The 21,013-nt window shown below is 43.3% G+C and overlaps 1 protein-coding gene across 1 annotated transcript in view; it reads left to right on the plus strand.

Moving 5' to 3' along the window:
• FNDC1 (fibronectin type III domain containing 1) overlaps nt 1-21,013 on the plus strand; it is a 106,354-nt gene that overhangs the window by 74,526 nt on the left and 10,815 nt on the right. Inside the window, exons 14-16 of the mRNA XM_045010310.1 lie at nt 1,594-1,824; nt 5,697-5,805; nt 19,887-19,966. Of these exons, the coding sequence (XP_044866245.1) occupies nt 1,594-1,824; nt 5,697-5,805; nt 19,887-19,966 (420 nt within the window). The remainder of the gene's footprint in view (nt 1-1,593; nt 1,825-5,696; nt 5,806-19,886; nt 19,967-21,013) is intronic.

Genomic DNA, 21,013 nt, shown 5'->3' on the forward strand with positions numbered 1-21,013 from the left:
ATCCTGTTTTGGTTGGGACAGTCCCCTTTTTAAGCCCTGTCCTTGACATCCCAACCTTTTTGGCAAAACCGGGCATTTGTTCCATTTGCTTTTACCAGCTGATCATGAGTTGGCAAGAGCAATGGGACAAGTTGCCCAGTTTTCAAACTGTGGGGTACGGAGGAACATTTGGGGGTGGGGTGCCCGGTGACACCAGGTAGCTTGGGCCAGTCCTGCGCGGTGTCCCGTTTTTTGCTTTAGGGACATTTGGTCACCCTATCACTAGAAGAACAAGTACCAGTATTTTACTTTCTGTATTCCTTAGGCAAAACTTCAGTGGGGTTCTCAGGACAAGAACCTGGTTATGGGTATGTAGGAGAGGGAAGAGGATAAAGAGAGGGGATCCATGCAGGAGACAACTAGAATGGGGCAGGCTGCAACACCAGGGCCAGCTCCCTAGCTGCTGTAAATTGATGTAGTCCCATTGAAGTCAATGGGGCTATGCTGATTTATACCAGCTGAGGATCTGGCCCTCAAAATGCAAGGGGGAGGTAGGGGCAGCTTTAGCAGGGGTTCCAGCATTCAGCTGCACTGACAGAAATCATGAAACTGAGGGTGCAAAGACACACTGCTGGGGGAGAAGATACATTCACTCCTTTGCACAAGAAACTCTGTGGCTCCATAGCCTGGGTCTGGCATCATAGTAATGCTGCTCCCGGCCACATCCCTGCACGATGTTGTCAGAGTTGCACACCGCTACAGAAGCCCGAAAGGCAAAATCTGCCAGAGGGAACACTGAGGGGGTAATACCCCTGTGTGTCTCTGTCTCTAGGCACCAAGGAGATGGGGGCGTGGCGCTGGACTCATGGCAGGGCCTTGCCTTGCTCTGAGCAGCCAGGTCCAGATGCTGAGCCACTGCCCCCCAGGTGGGGTCTCTCTTGCTGCCGTGAGTGCACACACTGGATCAGAAGGCTACATCTGCCACCGGGGAAAAGGGATTATCTAGGGCAGCCAGAGGTGCTCCAAACCCAAAGTGGGAAGGTTGTGACATGGGAAAGACCCTGCCTCTACACTGTGGGCCCTTCCGCCACACGTCTACATGTGCACACACACACAAAACTTTGACCCCAAAGACAGGTTGTAAGCCTTAATTTTAGAGCAACAACACTGAGTTAATCAAGAGCCGCCCTCCTGATCCTTTATAACATAGACTGAAATGCACCAGACATGGTTATTCCCCATCAGTTGAAATCCTTACAGTAACGTAATTCCCAGTGAATATTTGTCATGCTTACAGTTTCCATGGTGCACTATTTATATGAAGAGTAATAGCACTCCAAGAAGTTTCCAGACAGTTTACAGATTTGAAAGCGTCAGTGAAATGGCAGGAAAATATACAAGATGTACAAGCTGGAAGGTCAGGAAATGAATGTCTAATTTATTTTATTTTAAAAAATAAAATAAAGCCATTTCTGCAAGTGCCCCCCGTTTTGGCCGAGTGTGAGGAATATAAAAAAAAATTAACCTTGTGTTTTCTCTACAGGAAATTGTCCTTAGCTGTAGTAATCTGCCTGTCTGTACAGACTTATCACTGCTTATCACTGTCTCTTCCAGCTCCTTATGTGAGTTATCTCAACAAAGATCCTGCAGCTCCCTGCTCCTTGACAGAGGCATTGGAGCACTTCCAAGTGGAAAGCCTGGATGAAATCATACCCTATAATCTAAAAGAGGGAGAGCTGCATCCCCGGACAGTCCCTTACAATATCACAGTGGTGGCAGTGGAAGGCTGCCACTCCTTTGTCATTGTGGACTGGGCCAAACCCCGACAAGGAGACCTGATAACAGGTACGGTAACAGAACTTTCCAGCCCTGGCTGTCACTCTGGGGATTTTGTTGTCCTGGGTGGGATTCAGGAAACCTATGCAGAAGCCAAATGGGAAGGTTTTTACCTTAATCTGAGCTAATTATTATTGATAACTTTTCAACAATGTTAACTCTCCATTATCATACAGCTCCCTCAGAAGGAGGTATTAATTGCCTTCTAGTCAGTGAGAAAGAGCTTCTATGTCATCTGTCAACACTGTGCCGATGCCACTGATAAGCATATATTAGTCGTGGTCTTTGAAAGGGCTTCGCCTTGCCTCTGTTTTTGTGCCTGCGGTTTTGAAGTGCAAATACTTGTGGGTTTATTTTGTAGCATGTAGACTCTAACACTCAGATTGGCAGAAGCTCTCAAGGAGTTAGAAGGTTTCAGGCCTATAAAATTTCCTGCCCCTGCAATATGGGAAGCCACATTTCAAAATCAGTCTCTTTATTTTCTAGCACCTCCCTCTTCTAAATCTCTGAAATCAGTAGTCACTCTCTCAAGAAAACTAAATGGGTGGTCAGGGTGGAGGGGGGAAGGAGGATGGAAAGTTATGGAAAATACAGAACAGTTTTTCTTGTGGTTTGCAGATACTGCATGCCACAATAGCAATATTAATGATCCAGGCCAGAATAAAACTGATTCTGTACACAAAGAAATATTGTGGAGCTTAGTAGCTGAGTGAAAAGAGAAATTTAAGCTTTTTATATAAATAAAAACAGTTAAACTGAAATGGAGCTGGTTAACTCCTGTGGAACACATAACCCAAACTATGTTGACTTTATTATAGTTAAAGTTTGTTCAAATGCCAGTCTGACATACTGCGGTTGGTGGTTAAACAAATACATTAAACTGGATCTTTTCCACTGTCTTTAGAGCACATTATAGCCAAAAAAAAAAAAGTAAATTGAAATACAAATCTCAAACCTTGCTAAAAAAATTAATGAGATATGTAAATAACAAAAGTATTTGAGATGATGCAAAACCCACTTGACAGCAGGTCAGATGATTTGGAGTCAGAAACTGACTGCGCTGTTGTGTTGGTTTTCACATTGTTGCTGTTGTTGCTGAATCTCGACCAACTCTTTTGCTGGCAGCCCCTCTGCAGAGGGGCCAAGAAGTGAGTGATCATGAAAACTATGCTAGCCTTATATCGCTGATGCGCAGTGGTGGGGGAAGGCAGGTAAGCTTCCGCTGCCAGTGCTGTGCCCGGTCAGTGGATAAATAAAGGATTTCATTTTTCAGTATTATCTGAACACTGTTCACTTAAAAAATCACCCACAATGTCATTAATTATGTTAATTTCAGAGCAATATGTCACATAAGTAATGTTTGACCATGTCCGATACATCTTTTTGCCTTCCCCATGTTTCATGAAGCCCTTGCATCTTGGCACCTTTTTTCTGAAATGACCCGCTGTCTTCTTTTTCACTCTTCTCGCAGCCATGCTTCATATTGTTCATTTCTGTAATATAGCTTTGTCATAATGTCTTGGTCTGGTACTCTGAGATTGTTAAAGGCACACTTCAAAGGACTTCTAAATAATCAAGCTTATGCTCCCTTTCCCCTCTTTCTGATGAATAAAGAGGGCATGAAAGATTTTTCTGGCTTTTGCTCATGAATTTTTGCTGCATACTTTTTAACCAACCTCTTTCATTTGGGATAGAATGAAAAACACATTTTTCTTTATGCCTAAGGAAATTTACTCAAGGGGGGAGGAAAGAAATTCTAGATGTTCAAAATCTTTGTTCATGGCCCCAAAGTTACTAGTCATATTTTTAAATTTGTTACCAAATTAACAAGTCCACATAGGCTCTCGCTTTCCCTTTTTTTTTCTCCTTCAGCTGGGAATTGACTGAGCTAGTTTAGTAGAGGATTGATTTTTTTCCCCCTCTCACCCCAGCTTGATTAAAATTTCAAGAGAACCCACAGGTGTGCTGGCTTGAAGCCAGTGAGAAAACTATGTAATACCGATGCAGAGCAGAATGTAAACAGTGTTCAAGGTTGATTAATGTTGCTTGAGTCAATGGAGAGAGAAAGCGGAGCTGTGTCACTTTTAAACTGAAAATGTCAGTCAGAAATGGATATGCTGAGTACTTCTCAGACACTTTGCACGTGCTGGTAGCCTGGAACTTGAGTGAGAGGTTGACTGGTACAGTACCTATGAATTGCAGATCGACTTTAAGGAATGTTGCTTCTCCATATGTGTACAGCGTGATATCTACGTATAGTATACTCCCATTTATCTGAAACCCTATTAGCTAAACCCCTTCCTTGCCGCCCGTGTATTTCATGCTGGGAGACAAAGAAGGGATTCAGATAATGTGGAGGTTAGTATGATAGAGCAGAGACTGTGAGGAGGAGGAGGATGGTGTCAGCCTGCAGCAGTGCAAGGAGCCCTCTTTAGTCCTGCTGTCACTGGAGTGAGCGAGAAGGGCAGAGCAGAGACCCCCAACCAGAACTGCAAGGAAGAGGAGGACGAGCCCTCAACCACTGGGGAGGCCACCCAGCTGCTGAATGCCTGAATGGCCCCTGTCCTCTTGTTTATCCAAAGTCCGTATCTCCCATGCTGTTCAGATAATCAGGAATATACTGTATTGGCTAATAGGGATGTTCGGAAATGTGAGTGACTTTAGCCTGGGGTTTTCACAGGAGCCCAGGGGAGTTAGGTGGCTGATTCCCATTGAAATTCAATGGGAGTTAAGGCTCTGACTCCCTGAGGCTCCTTTGAAAATGGCAACCTTGAAGAGGACATCATGGACCTGATTGTATTGCTGCACTTTTACACAGTGTAACTCCATTGATTTCAAGAGTCACACCCAGCATGAAACTGGAGTCATGCCAAGGAGAATCAGGCCCAGCAGCTGATAGAGTTGAATTATTCTATTTCTGCTGTTTTTCTTAGAGTTTTTTCTTTTTCTATTTAAAAGCCTGATGCATATTAAATACCAATGCAGGATCTTTACCAATGTTGGAAACTGTTCTTATTCAAATATAGGGCAAAATCTTACTGTCTGAGCTGCACTCTGGATCTCTATGGCTTATATTTGTACTTGATCCTCATGCAAAACTCATTGACCTCAATGGGATTTCCATGCAGTGTTCTAATGCGGAATGTTCAGTCTGCCCAGTGCAGAGCTGAGATTAGCATTTGCTCCAGAATGAGTGAGCATGAAACATATAACAGTATTACCTTGTAGAGTGAGTAATAAGTGTGCTCTTGCTCCCATTAAAGTTAATGGGAGTTTTACCATTGACATCGGGAAATAATAGTGGGGAAACAGATTGGTCTCCCTCTGTATAAAATGTTTTCACTGGAGTAATTACCAGCAAGATGTTGGAGCTATACCAAGACTGAGTTTGACACCTCAGGGCAAATGTGCTACATCCACTGAAGTTAGTGGAGCTATACAAATGTACACCAGCTGAGGATCTTCCTCCTCATTTTAAAATGCAACACATTTTAAAGTAAAATAGTGGAGGAAGAAGTTTCAGCCTCACCTTCTACATTATTTTATACTAGTAAATTTGGGTCACAATTGAAGTGTTATTTAAATACAAAGGTCCAGTTCATCCCTGGTTTAACTCCATTGACTTCAATGTAGTTACACCAAAGATGAAAGTGGCCTAGTCCAAGCTATGTCTCTGAAAAGAAACAACCAATTTCCTTGGAAAAGTCAACAACTGTATAATTTCAAATAGCCCTTCTAAAGAATGCAGATACATAGAGGGACTGAGAGAATAAAGGGTAGGTTTTGTATAGAATTTGTCAAAGTAGCTAAGCTTCGAGGTATCATTGATTGAAACGTAGAACCCTCATTGGCTGATCTGCTTTTCTCTCTTCCATTTGCAGGTTACTTGGTTTACAGTGCATCTTATGATGACTTTATAAGGAACAAGTGGTCAACCAAGACTGCAGGGGCTACTCATTTACCTATTGAGAACCTGAAGCCAAATACAAGGTAACAGTTTGGTCTATTCTTCTTGAATACTGTTGTTAATTTAAAATAATTTTCCCTAGTTGTTAGTCATTTTGGTGGTCTTAGTAGAATTGCACAAATCTGCCAGCAAATCTAGACCAAACAGAACTAATCAAATCCAATTTTAGAAATCATGCATCTACTTATAAGTACATAAGACATCACATTGTCTTTGGGTGGATGAGCAATACATATTAACTATACTGATATGTTCATCAATATTGGCATAAAAAGACTTGGCCCAGAAATGAACGTGCAGGTTATATGCATAATCCAAGCATCCTGTTCGGGGGGTGGGGCGGGGAATGAAAGACAGGAGCCTTGCTTGCATCATGCTACACGTTGGCTCTATCAGACAAATGGGAGAAGTGAATTACAAAGTCAAGGGCACAGATACAAGCTTCAGAACATACATGTGAAATATGGTAGGGTTGTGGGTGAGTGTATATTGCTGCCTTATTCACTCCTGGTTGTAGATCAAGGGTTTGCGATAATCTATAAAGCTCTATGGGAGGGATTTTCAAAAATGCCTAAGGGTGCTAGGCGCCCAACTTCCACTGAAGCTCACTGGGAGTTGAACATCCAACTCCCTTAGGAAGTTTTGAAAATCTCACCCTACATGATTGGGATTTCATTAGCTGAAAGACTATCTCTCTGTTTGGGGGGCTTGAGCTCATAGGCCCTACGTTTAGCCACTGGGGGCTTGTGGCAGGGTGTTCAACTCTAGAATTCACTTTCCCTGTCTGTTCACAGTACAAGGCCCCTGTGTTTTCTCAAAGGAGTGACTTGAGATGAAATGGTGCAGCAGTAGCGGCACCAGACTTAAGGTTGTGTTACAGAGTTCACTTTAACAGGAACGTTAAACCTGTATTTTGTAAAGATCTAATTGAAATGGCAAAAACCAAAGCATAGCCTATAAACATGGAGCACTATTTGAACATTTCATGGTGGTTTGAAAAAAAGGGAATTGATACAGAGAAAATAATAAGTGTTCAGAATTATCTACATTGACAGTTTCCCAGTGGCTAATCTCACTTACTTTGTATCCCTGAAGCAGCCTGGAACTTGTCCTTTGGCCATATTGTTGCTCTCTGTGTGCTGATTTCTAGAGTATCAGTTAGGCCCAGTCTACACTTAAAAATTAGGTTGATCTAAGTACATTTCTCAGTGCTGTTTAAAATTTCATGCCCTGAATGCCATGGTTGGGTCAACCACACCCCAGATTTAGCTGCAGCTAGGTTGACAGAAGAATTCTTCCATTGACCTAGCTACCACCTCTCAGAGAGGTGGATCAACTGCTTCTAATGGAAAAAAACCCTCTTCTGTTGATATAGAAAGTGTCTACAATGCTACAGCAACATAGCTGCAGCGCTGCACTGTGCAATTGTAGTGCTTGTAGCATAGACAGAGCCTTATACATCAGTAGTGTTGGTCTATAATGCATTTTATAACATTGTAGCCATAATGGAAAATATGTGTTCCCAGGCAATCCCACTGAATTTGGTGACAAATCTGTAATGGCACAAATATAATTACTCTCTCCAGGGCTGAGTAGACAGGATGGGGAGAGAAAGAGATAGAATGACTCTCTCATCAATGCCCTTGTAGTCCAAGGAAAAGTTTTCTGAGCTGTGAAAGAGGAGGCCAGGCATTCAATTCTCACCTCTTCTAACTGATGTTTTAATTCACTGCCTTTATTAATGACTAAGACCATGAACCCCAACCTAGGAGATGGTTAATGAAGAGCTGTTGAACACTCTCCATCCCCATCCATTATTTGAAATAATTTATCAGACTTAATTATGAGTTTATATGAGGTCACTGGAGGTCTCTAACCCAACAGCTCCAGATTGTATTGACTGCATCATGCTGCCTTTCAGAGTGATTAAACCAGTTTTGATTATCCTATTTTTAACCACTATAAACCACACTCCTCTCCCAGCACTAGGAATAGATGGCAGGATTTCTGATCACTGGTATTCTACTGCTGATTAGGAAATAGTGTGTAACGCCCTTGGGAAAGTGTGTGTCAAGTCCTACTCCGGCTACTGCTCTACTAAAGGGCTAACAGTTATTCCTCTAGCTAAATTAGGAAGTGTCTAAACTAGTAATCTAAAATTCATGGGATTCACACTCTGCTCGTAATCTCTTTTGGAGGCATGGTATGGTTGTATGTGATTCATGCAGCAAGAAGACCTCTTTAAAACAGATTTTATACTACGATCATCTGTAAATTGAATCACCAAAATACACATTTCAGTCCCTTGTCGCACACTTTACTTGAGTAACCCCCATTAGTCAGTCTCCATTGTGCAACCCCCACAGAGCCTCATCCATAGACAATGTAAATTCGTGACAGCTTGCAATTTGCAAGCCTGCCTCTTTAGCACAAGCAGGAAAGAGTGATATTTTTAGTTCTTGAGGACAATGATTCAGTCTCTGGTGTTGGTCACGATGGTGATGGTTATACAGGTAGGTTCCTTAGTTTGGCATCTTTGTAGGTTAAGATGTACACTTCATATGGGAAAGGATGGGAGTCCCAGAGGAAAGGGGAGTGCAATAGGCAGGCTTGCTGGTGTAACACAGATATGCACACCCCACTGCTGCAGCTGCTCCTGGCTGTATCTAATTGCCAGAAGTCCATGAAAGGCTACAGAATGTTCTTCATGGAGGTTCCCTCTGGCTGCCAGCTTATGTCATCACTGCTCAACGTGGAGTGCTGCTCTTGGTGTACTTACTGTCAGTAACTTTTAAACAAAGCTAAACTGTTGTAGACATAAAGAACATCCCAGCCTCCCACGCTCTTCGGAGGGGTCAGCGTTGTCAGGAGCCTCTTCAGTAGCATAGTTTCTCCCTCTGATTCTCAGGCCGGTTCAACTCAGGGAGTTATCCACTGAAGTATCCCAAACCTGTATAAAAGCACTAGGAAATTAGCAAAGAAAAACTTCACTTGGCAGCAATGAAGGTTGCAGAAGCACACACCATCCACCCAAACCCTTACAAGAATACAAATAAGACATTAATGGGAAAGATTAATGCATTCCTTTCCACCTTCGTATTGCCTGTAATGTTGTCGATGACCCACACTGTAAGGCTTTCACTTCTATCTCCCAACAGGCACCAAAAAGCAGAATGTACCCCATCTTCAAAAACCTGAGCTCTAATGCAAAACATTAATAATGACTTCAGCAGTTATAAGGCAGCATAACTTCCCACATGCATGACATATGTGACAGCCAGATGTGCCAATCTGTTGAGAGAATAGATATAAAAAGTCTTTGAGGTGACTGTAAGGTTTTAGAGGGAGGTGAGGTACACATTATGTCAGTGGATTTCACAGCTGTTTGTTAGACAGAAGTGGAATGTTGAGACTAAGGATCCTGGGTTCTAGTCCAAGGTTCTGAGGGACATGTACTCTAGTGGTTACAGACCCTTCTTCCCTGACCCCTGTCAACCTAGATCCCTTCTGCTTCTAGCTCCTCAAGCCTGTCCTTTTCCCACTACCATCTTCCCTCAGCTCCCAGTCTTCAGTCTCCCCACCCTCAGCTCCACATTCTAGTCCCCTTCTAGTTCTTTGTCCCAGTCCCCCTCTTCCCACTTGGCTCCACATCCCAGACCTAGTGCTCCATCTTCCTCTGGCTCCTCATTTCATTATGGCCTTACCCTGGCCCCTTTGTCTCCCCACTCTCTACCCTCCAGGCCTACCTCCTCACCCCTCTACATTCAAGTAAAGCTGCTTCCTTCTCCTTCTCCTCCTCCTCCTCCTCCACACTGCCTGGGCACCAGCAGGGTGAACCCTGAAAGCATCAGAGATACCATTTTCCTGCTCTCAGTTCCAGTGCCCAGCATCAGAGTGGCTCCTGGCTGTCAAGAGCATCCATTGCAAGGAGAATTTTGCTGAGATGCTGAAGCTCTGAGTTGGAGCATGCTCTGTACAGATGGAATCTTCAGTGAAGTTAGCTTCCACATTCTTACACATCGTTATTGAGCAAGTGTGAACTGAGATGTTCAGAAGCTCATCCCGTGGCCAAATTTGGACAGTTTTTCACAAGAACAATAAAAGTCCCATCCTAGACACCAGGGAAAATTCAAGTGTCTTGCAGTGTATATTTCCATAACACTATTCGGAGACATGGCCTCCATTATGCACTTTGCCGAGGAACTTTGTTTTAAAAGATGCATCTAGCGCCTGTAGGTGTGGCAAAGGGATCCTTTTCTATAAAAAAAGTTGTCTGCCTCAGCCAATATCATTTACATACTCCAAATTCACAAACTGAATTGACTACATATTTTTGTCTTAAAAATATCTCCATAATTGCTGCGTGGGAAGTACGTATTTGAGAAAACATGAACTGGAGGAAGAAATTAGACTGGAACCTATGTGTTCACATTAGTGTGTGAATTTTATGAGAAATCTCTAATTAAGTAATATATACTGTACACCAATGTTGATATCAGTACTCAGAATTCCATATGAGAGGCTGTCACATTATGCAAACTAGGGCATGTACAGCATATGAATCCGGGATCAACTTCAGACCAAGATTTAAAGCTATTGTCACTCTCGGTAGCATGGTTGGGAGAACCTCAAACAGCTCAAAATTCTATAGTATCTTAGAAATTTTCAACTTGTTCTCCCATCATCTTAGTGGGAGCAGGATCAGGCTCCATGTGACATGAACAAATGAATCTTAAATCTATCTCAGAGGCATAGCTCACCTGTCTTGACTGCTCCTCTTCCCTCCGACTGCCCATCAGCCTTTCACAAAAGATGCTGGGACAAGTCAGTTTTTAGCAGAGTGCTTTCCACTCCAACTCCCTTTCTGCACTAAAGCACTTTTCTCTGCCTCTGCGATGTCTTGCTCAGTGCACCTAGAACTGTGAGTTGTGTTACCGCTCTGCCACAGCAAGAGTGAGCTTTGTTGCAACTAAACTATGTGTCAGCTCCCCGACACACCAGCTTGTCTGCCTTGCCAGCATACTCTTCAGGACTCTGCCAGTGCAAACCTTGCCTGGCAGGTAACAATCAGTGAACCCCAACTCCTGAGTTCCCCAGAGGTGTCCTTCTCAGTGTCCAGTCCCTCTTACTGGACACTCACAGAAGTTAAGTTTGTTTCATCCAAAGACACAGAGCACACAGCAGCCTGTTAGCTTAGCTGAAGACTATCACTTATTGCAATATAACAGCAGTGAGATGATTTTGTAATAAAACAAGAAATAAGTTTAAGTGCTTTCAAGTGAGAGTGAAAGAGATATGAAAGGGTACAAACAAAACTCACTTTCTAGTGACTGCAACTTAACTTTAGTAAGTTACAGTCTTTGAGCAAGTTTCTCACCTACAGGCAGTTCCCAGAGACTTCAGTCCCCTGGGTCAAAGGATCCAACTTTCTCAGATTTCAAGTGCTTTGTCCTCTTGGGTCCCTTGAGTGATAGATGCCAAAATGGTTTTGTTTCTGCTTATTTTTCCCCAAGTTCCATTGTCTCTGTTTCTAGAGCCAGTGAGGCTTCCTGGGGGTACAGCTTCCATCCCCCATGGCGTGATCATTAAGTGGATGTCTCCCACTTGCTAGTTTGATGGCTTTGTTTACCTTGTATGTACATGTACTTCCATTGTTTCTGGCCTCGCCTTGCTCAATTTACGTTGGAGACAGGCAAGCTGGCGAAACAACATTCCTTTATCTAGGACAGACTGGGCTTATCACTGCATGCCAAACACCTTTTGAGATCATACATATCTCACAGAACAATGTTAATGATCAGCATGTTACCAGTTCGCATATGACACCTTTTAGATACAGGTTATGACAACCGTGAGTTGGAGCAATGTCAGAGCTGATTTGAGTTATGATATGCCTCTGCCAGTTGGCATTGAGGGACTCCCAGAGTCACAGCCTCCAGGTCCTCTATCACCTCCCCTTGTTCCTCTTTTTCCTCAAGGCTCATCTTTCTGATCCCAGATCCTCTGCTACTAATTCCAGCCCTTATTCATACTTGGTCTTTCGTAGGAGGATCTCAAAGCACTTTACAAACATAAGTTAAGCCTCAGCACCTATGAGGCAGCTAAATATTATCCCCATTTTATGGATGGGTAACCCTAGGCACAGAGGTTTAGATTCACAAAGAATCTAATTTTTAGGGGCCTAGAAAATCCCTGGGATTCACAAAGCCTGAGTTCGGCACCTAGGCTCCCAATCCCCGTACAATGAATGGGGTGTGGGGGGGGAGAGACACCTCAGAATGGGATTCACAGAAGCCAGCACACTAGGAGACTCATTGCCTAAACTAGCTAATGGGAGTTGCCAAGCCAAGGGTATGTGCTAAGCCCTGCCTCTCTCAGAGATAGGGTGGCAGCTCCCTCTGCTTGGGATTCTCAGAAACAAATGCTCCCTTGGGAACTGGCACCCACACTCTATTTACAGGAGGCAGGGTGGGAGGAAGGGGAAGAGATGAAGAAAACTTACCTCATAGCTTTTAGCCCAGTGGTTAGGGTACTCACCTGGGAGATGTGAGAACCCTCCCCCCACCCAGTTCAAGTCCCCTGTCTGCCTAAGGGGGAGAAGAGATTTGAACACCTCTCAAATGAGTGCTCTAGCCAGCAGGCTATGGGGTATTCTGATGCAGGGGGGGCTCCCTCAGACTCTCTTGCTGAAGCTGTGGCTAACTAATTAAAAAAGTCATTGCAGCAGGGGGACTGTATCCCCCGCGTTAGTGCACTGATCACCAGGCTGCAGAGTCAGTCCCTTGCTTGCTCTCTCTCTGGCCCACTGTTGAAGCTGTTGCATTCTGGATAACTAGTGAAAGAATCCCACTGAAGTCATATGAAGGATCCATTAGCTTCAGTGGGATTCAGATCAGGCCCCAAGCCTTTAAGGCTCCCTCTGCCTTCCTTTTTATATGCTGTGTGTATGTGTCTGAGATCACTCCATGTGCTCTAGAAGTATAAAATAGAACTGAAACACCGGTGATGTGTTAGTTTCATAACCCTGCAGAGAGTCATGGTAAGGCATTTCCTTTGGGAGTAACTTCAGCAGTTTCCCTTGAACACATCACTTTTTTGCATTATTCTGTGATGACGTATTTCCATAAGGAAATTAATTTTTTACCATGTGTATATTCATAGTCAAACATGACCTTGCCTTTCCATCTTGCCTAGCCCTGGCAGTGCTCCGAGAGGGTCCTCTCCCTGCATTTCCCCCAAATCATTCCATCGATGAGGAGAGGGGTGGAGCCAGCATTTATTGGTGCTCCCCTGAAATCTGCAGGAGTCCAGGCCTCTCTAGCTGCAGGTCCTGTGTCCCCACACTGGTTCTGGGATCCCCTGCACCTCCTGTCCCCCAGCAGAAACAGATCTGCTCCCCTAGGCCATGCTGCCATCAAAAGGAAGGTTTCACAGGAAGCTGCAGAGGAGATAATGCAGCCTCCAGCTACAGTCATGTTTTTGTTGACTTTTCACAAGGTTTGGGGGGTGGTGGGACATGCCCCCATCTTACTGGTAGAAAGGCTAATGAGCACCCCTGCCAGTCAGGTGAACCTGCAGCACATGCTCCACCTGGAGAAAGGGAGCTTAAAAAGATAAATCTTGCCACAGGAAAGGGGGGAAGTTTGCCCAGGAGGAGAGATGACTAGGGAGTGTCAGTGAGCACCAGTAGCAAGCGATACCAGCCTGGGGTAGTGGCTCGCCTCCCCTCCCCTCCCCTGTTTTGGAGGCAGACTGACATTGCAAGAGGCCCTGTAAGGCTGCTCCCAGCCAACCGTCTGTGGTGGGACCTGGAGAGCACTGCCAGGGACCATGGTTGAGTGCACACCTCCTTTGATTCCAACCCCCCCAAAACTCTTCTATTCCCTTCCCACTTGCAGATCTTCAGCCCTAGGGAGGGCCCTTTGGGGAGTCTGGGACAGTGTCAAACACCCCTGGCACATTGGAAAGTCTGTGCCTGTGGGAGGGGGACTGTAGTCTTGTTGACAGGGAGTCAGGAAATCTGGGTTTTGTGCTCAGCTCTGCTGCCAACATAGACCCTGATCCAAAGCCTGCTGAAGTAAATAAGAATCATTCCATTGATTCCAACAGGGTTTGGATCAGGCCGTTGCTATGTGACTTGGGGCAGTTCACTTAGCTGCTGTGGCCTCAGTTTTCCATCTGTGAGTTGAAGATTTACTACACCCCACCTCACAGTCTTTATTCAAGCCTAATTTAATGGTGTCCAGTTTACAAATTAATTCTAGTTCTGCAGTTTCTCATTGGAGTCTGTTTTTGAAGTTTTTTTGTTGAATAATTGCGACTTTTAGGTCTGTAATTGAGTGAAGTGTTCTCCGACTGGTTTTTGAATGTTATAATTCTTGACGTCTGATTTGTGTCCATTTATTCTTTTGCGCAGAGTCTGTCCGATTTGGCCAATGTACATGGCAGAAAGGCATTGCTGGCACATGATGGCATATATCACATTGGTAGATGTGCAGGTGAATGAGCCTCTGATAGTGTGGCTGATGTGCTGAAGTCCTATGATGGTGTTCCCTGAATAGATATGTGGACAGAGTTGGCAACAGGCTTTGTTGCAAGGATAGGTTCCTGGGTTAGTGTTTTTGTTGTGTGGTGTGTGGTTGCTGGTGAGTATTTGCTTCAGGTTGGGGGGCTGTCTGTAAGTGAGGACAGGTCTGTGAGAGTGAGGGATCCTCCTTCAGGATAGGTTGTAGATCCTTGATAATGCGCTGGAGAGGTTTTAGTTGGAGGCTGAAGGTGACAGCTAGTGGTGTTCTGTTACTTTCTTTGTTGGGCCTGTCCTGGAGTAGGTGACTTCTGTTAGTCTCGAAGGTGCCACAAGTACTCCTAGATTCTCATAGTTCTCCTTTACCCTGGGAACCAAGCTGGAAGCCCAGGATTTAAGGAACACATATCAAGCTTGTTTTCAGTGTAGTGATAGCCTGAGCTTTAACTCATGTTTTGCCTCAACCTGATTCCCTCATCACATATACAAATTTTAAATGGTGCTTTCAGCTCAAGCTAACTGGTTCCTCAGGGGATGTGAATTGACGCTTGAGTACTGCTGATGCTGGAACTAGTAATGCAGTGGGGATGCACCAGCTGAATTCTAATGACTCATCAACGGTTAATCTAATCGCTCTGTGTAACTCCAGTGCTGTTTCACGTTGTAGTCCCTCTCATCTGAGTGGAGTAACTCGAATGTACTAACTTGAGCTAACTCTTGCAGTAAATATAAGCCCCCTGGGTGCCCTTGTACCCCCACCCCCACCCTCTCAGCTGTGCTGAACACTCCTTGGCCACAGTCAGGAAGTGAGGCTTATATTTAAATCACTGGCAAATATTTCCACAATAAAAGTCTTGGGTTAGGAATGAGGAGAAAGCACAGCTTTCCTAAATTCCAGCCTTTCATGTGGCTTTCTTTGCCACAGTGTGTATTTCATTTGTGGACATCATGTAGCCGTTAATTACATTCAGAACTGTTTGCAGAAAACAAGAGTGGACCAAAAATTGCTGGTTTCTGTCAACAGTGAAAGAAAAGAGTCAGATGCAGCAGAGATACAGGGCAGATCCTCCTCTGGAGCAAACTGTCATAGATAGTGGAGCTGTGAAAGTTTATACCAGCTGAGGATCTGCCCCATGGAGTAGAGAAACCCCTGAAGTCTTCAACATGGATGCAGCATGCTGGTGTGAGGATAACTGAGAATGTGTCAACTTTTGTTAAACTTAGACCTTCCCTTCTTGCTTATAAGGAGAGAAACATGTTTCATACCGTAAGCATGACTAGTGGAGGGGAGAATTGGCATCTGATACACTTTAAATTATCACAAAGGGCTAATGTTAGGCTGAAGAATGGCTTTTTAATCAAGTCATGATTTCTCTTGTTTCAGCCCCATTTATCTTCCTCCTTCTGCTTGTTGGAATGCTCACAGATTTCAAAATATGTAACCAGAAATCACATGGGTGATGCACAGTGATACAGGGTATTGGTATGCTCACACTTCCTCCACCTTCATGAGTCTGCTATTTCTTTGGCTTTGGGGGTAGGGATTAGATGGGATTCTATTTCCTTACAAGTCCAGTCAGAGGGTGTTTATTGCAAGAGAGGTGTGACAGGACTTGGAGATGAGAGGGGGGCTCCTGTACATAAATGAGAGAAGTGCTGTGGGAGAGAGGACAAGGAAACAAATGTTGTTCTTTGGAATCACACCCAGGCTGCATTCTGAGTTTACTGTATGACCCTTTGTATTGTGCAGGCAATGGAAAAGTAGGGAAACTACCCAGCTCTCCTCTGCTGGGGATTCCTGAGTGTGGGGGCATCTCCAACGGGTGTAGCAATGGTATAGCCAGTCCCTGTACCATATCCCTTACCAGCCCCAGTAAAGGGCTGTGTTTGGGGTGAAGAAAGAGTGTAACCAAAGTGCATTGAGTTCTCTTGAAAGCTGTTGTCAGATGTCATAGATTATAATTCAAAAATGGATCTTGACTGCAGGAATCTGGCCCCCTTTTTCCATTTCTGTCCATAAATAGGACAATAAACCTTGTGAATCAAGAGCAAAACATGGGTTAATTTTGTGTAAGTGCCCCATACCGCCTGTCCTTCTCTGCCAACACACTCCAAAGGAAATCAACATGGTCCAGCTGCATGGCCTCTTTTATTATAATGTCACTACATTTTGACCATCTGCACTTTCCTGTGCCACAAGATGCATCTGTTACTCCAAGGCTTTTATATATGTTAGGGCATAAGTTGAAATTCCTCTCAGCAGCCAATTGGATCAGAAGAGTTAGCTAAACAGTTATGAAATGGTCATCACTGATGAGTTGGAGGGGCCTGTGGGAACCAGGCTTTGGCTCTGGTAAAGGAGAAACTCTCTTCACTTTTTCAAAACATTAAGTCTCTTGCCCTGCTCCTTGCAAAGGCAGGCCTTAATGTAAGCCCATCTAAACTGAAGCAAACTGATCACTGTGGTCAGACTGAAAGAAAATGGGATCCACTTCCTCAGCAGAAGGCTGGCAGAGGGAGCGGGAGAAAGGGAGAGTTTTGAGGTAAAACAAGGCAGTTATCTTTGGTGTGTATCCCAAAGAATCTTCTCATTTACCCTCCCTAAAATCCTTTGGATGGCCCAATGTGTGATAAACATCAAAACTGGTTATTTTCAAGGAGTGGGGGGTTAACATCCCACCCCCAAAGGCCAAGGCCAGTTGTATTTGTTATAGTGTTCAGCCCATGCTGGATATTTCCACTATTGTTGTGAGCCTCATAGTTCCTGCAAGGGGAACTCCCTTCTTGCCTGCCCCACTAAGTGATCATAGAGAGATGTAACATATAGTCCCCACAACCCAACATCCCCCCCAGGGAAACTAAAGAACAAGTTTAGAGGTGAGGAGAGGGGAAGTGTCTCTCAGGGAAGAGGATGGGAGAGAAGGGTACAGAAGGTGAGCATGGGTTTGTCAAGGATGAGAAGAGGAGCCGGGGAACTGGAAAGTAGAGATCATGGTAGGATGGAGCAGGCTCTGGGAGCCTAGGGAAGGGATTCAGCAAAGTTGGGAAGCGGGGAAGAGGAACATAGACTGCCAATTTCCACAGAAGATAATTGATTCACAAGTTCCTATGGATTTTCTCTCATGCTGACCTCTCTTGGCACTGCTGTCACCACTTTGGAAATTAGGGGTAGAATTCTGTTTTCATAGTGAGTTGGCTTAATACAAGAAGAAAAAGGCTGTGGCCAGCAGTCAGAGCATGTGACGCAGTGATTTTGTAAGATTTCACAAGCTAAGGAGCATTTGGCCTACTGCTTGGATGGGAGATTATCGAAGGAAATAATCCAGGGGGTTGGTGGCATTCTTCCCTCAGAGCAAGTACTGACCCAGTTATGTTGGTCATAAATGGTTTTAGGAGGCACTGTGCTTCTGGAGATACTTGCTTTTGAATGAGATGCAAAATCAAGATGCAAATATTTATGGTCATTAAAGATGCCAGGTATCATTATCTATTTATTTATTTATTTATTTATTTATTTTGCAAGAGTGGAATCAAGCAAGCAGCAAGGAAAGAAGAAACTTAACATAAGCATTTATGAAAATCATGCATTTTAAGCTAGAATTTTTGCCTAGTAACTGACTTAAATTGCCTCTTGCTTTTTGCAATACTGTTTCTGAAGAGCAGACATTCACTTTCATTTCAGCAACAGAACCTTAGTATTTGCAAACATCTGGTCTTGTAGTTCTGGCAGTAGCAGCCCTGTGATTAGCATCCTGTATAAGTGCCTGTCAGCATTGTCATTACAAACCCCAACCTCTGAGTGGAGGATGTGGGGTTCCCCACTTCCACTGAATAGGTGGTCACGGGTGGGACCCAGCCAAAAATGTGATGGGTCCACATGCTTCAGCAATGACTTTTGCCTCAGCAATGACTCTGGCCCACAGAGTGCCCCCAGATTTGTGGCAGTGTGGAGGCATTGGCTTGCATTGGAGTTGCACTGCTCCAAGGTTGGGGACTCCACGGAAAAGAAAAAGCAGCCCAAAAGGAGAGCTAGTCAGACAATGGTAAGTGTGTTCCATGAAAACTTTTGAACCATTTTCGTTTTTGCAAAGGTTTTCATGAAAAAATTGAAAATTTCTTATTAATGTAAAAAATGTTTTTTGATTCCCCCCCCCTTCTGTCTCTTTTAAACTCCTTCTCCCTTTTCTAGTGGTGGAATGGATAAAAAGAAAAAAGGGAGAGAAAATGAGGAGAAAACAAAGACCCATAAAACTGAAAAGCAAAAAGGGCAGTTGGTTGGGTTTTTTAACCGAAACATTGTAAAGTTTTTAAATGGAATGAAAAATGCGTAAGCATGTGCTTAATTTTAAGCAACTGAATAGTCGAGTTTCTATCCAGCAAAGCATTTGAGTTTTACTGGGACTTCTCACTTAAAGTTAAGCACTTACTTAAGTACTTTGCTGAATCAGGGCTTCGATAACAAACTAATAACTCAACATACGTAACTTTTCTAAGATTATTCACATTCTTCTAGTCGAGAAATGCTACCATTTCTAAAGAAATGTAAACATTCAGAATTTTATTCAGATATGCTATTTTAAATCTAGACTTAATGCTATTGACATCTTTGGAGTTAGTCTGGATTTACATTGCTGCAACTGAGATCACAACATATCTTGTGACTTTTCTATCTTTTATTCCATTCCTGTTGGCAAGTGCTCCCTTCAAACACACTGTTTGATGCAAACTGGCTATAATTAGCCTTGATTATTTATTTTTCTTCAACAAACATGGATATTTTCACTACTGTGAAAATGTATGTAACAAAGGGACAGCTGCTCAACTGGTATAAATTGCTATAGCTCCATTAAACTCACTGGTGCCTTTTCCCAATGGAGCTACACCAGTTTACATTAGCTGCAGTTCTGGACCCATCTTTATAGTCTTTATAGCTGAGTTGTTACTGAGTTCAGAAAAGGGCAACTAAAATGATTAGGGGTTTGGAGAGGGTCCCATATGAGGAAAGATTAAAGAGGCTAGGACTCTTCAGCTTGGAAAAGAGGAGACTAAGGGGGGAAATGATAGAGGTATATAAAATCATGAGTGATGTGGAGAAAGTGGATAAGGAAAAGTTATTTACTTATTCCCATAATACAAGAACTAGGGGTCACCAAATGAAATTAATAGGCAGCAGGTTTAAAACAAATAAAAGGAAGTTCTTCTTCACGCAGCGCACAGTCAGCTTGTGGAACTCTTTACCTGAGGAAGTTGTGAAGGCTAGGACTATAACAGCGTTTAAAAGGGAACTGGATAAATTCATGGAGGTTAAGTCCATAAATGGCTATTAGCCAGGATGGGTAAGGAATGGTGTCCCTAGCCTCTGTTCGTCAGAGGGTGGAGATGGATGGCAGGAGAGAGATCACTTGATCATTGCCTGTTAGGTTCACTCCCTCTGGGGCACTTGGCATTGGCCACTGTCAGTAGACAGGATACTGGGCTAGATGGACCTTTGGTCTGACCCGGTACGGCCGTTCTTATGTTCTTATGTTCAGGGAATCAATACTATTTTTAATGTTTGCTCTGTTCCTCTTTTTATTGTAGATACTATTTTAAAGTCCAAGCAAAGAATCCCTATGGTTATGGGCCTATTAGCTCTTCGGTCTCATTTGTCACAGAATCTGGTACGTGTTGCTTATTTCTTTATTTAAAGTTGAGATCTTAATAACAGGTATGATAGGGCCAGGGCCAAAGCCATGGTGATGACTATGATGTTCAACTTTTCTGCTTAAAGAGTCTCATTAAACCATTTGTTTTCAAGAAAATCAAGAAAACGTATCTACTCTTTCATGTCACTGAAGCAGTGGGAAGTTTTAATGAAACTTTAGAAGGAATGGAAAGTTAAATTTAAAATAGAAAAGATAGCTCATACTCAGTGGTGTGGAGGCAATACGAAGTTAAATACATCTTTGATAGGTTGTCCAGACACTTAATAAACTAGCTTTCTAATTGTGAACAGCTGAAGGGCTGGAAGTACTCATTTCTGGGAGGGATATAAGAAACAATTGTTCCACCCGACAGGCAAATTTCAGTTCTCTTTTCTTTCTTTGATGAAGTCTGCTCCAATTTCTTAGTGCTAATAGAATGTTGGAGGATAAGATACTCTATAAAAATAGTATACTCAATGGGCTATTTTTATCCACTTTTATTTCTTCTACTGAGCTGCAGGCCAGTCATACTATTGACTAACAAGGGGTCAAACTCTGCAGAGTTTATTTGAGCAAAATGTCCATTGGCTTCAAGGGTCACCGGTTTTGGCCCTACAACAACATGGGTATATATTGCTTCTGTGTGTGCCCATTTAACCTGATCCTCCAGTCTCTGCCTCAGAGCTTCCATTAAAATCAATGGAAGTTCTGTTTATAGAAACAAAACAAACTAAAACTGCACAATAAAGTAAATGGTCTTATGAAATGAATTCAGATATTTTAAAGGCATATTGCATGGTCAGCTGTAAATTAAGCAGAATTTTTAGCATTAACTTCAATGGGACAGTAAAGAGCTCCACACTTTTCATAAGTTCTTTGCAGAATGCACTGAGAACAGTGGGTTACTTTCTATTTCATCAAATAATGAAAGTTCTCTGGAATTTTGCCAAACAATAGATAACCATGTACCTTGGCTTCAAGCATCTTACACTGAAGAAAGGCCAATTCAAGAAACAATATAAA

Source organism: Mauremys mutica, chromosome 3, assembly GCF_020497125.1.
Source record: "Mauremys mutica isolate MM-2020 ecotype Southern chromosome 3, ASM2049712v1, whole genome shotgun sequence".
Lineage (NCBI taxonomy): Eukaryota > Metazoa > Chordata > Testudines > Geoemydidae > Mauremys > Mauremys mutica.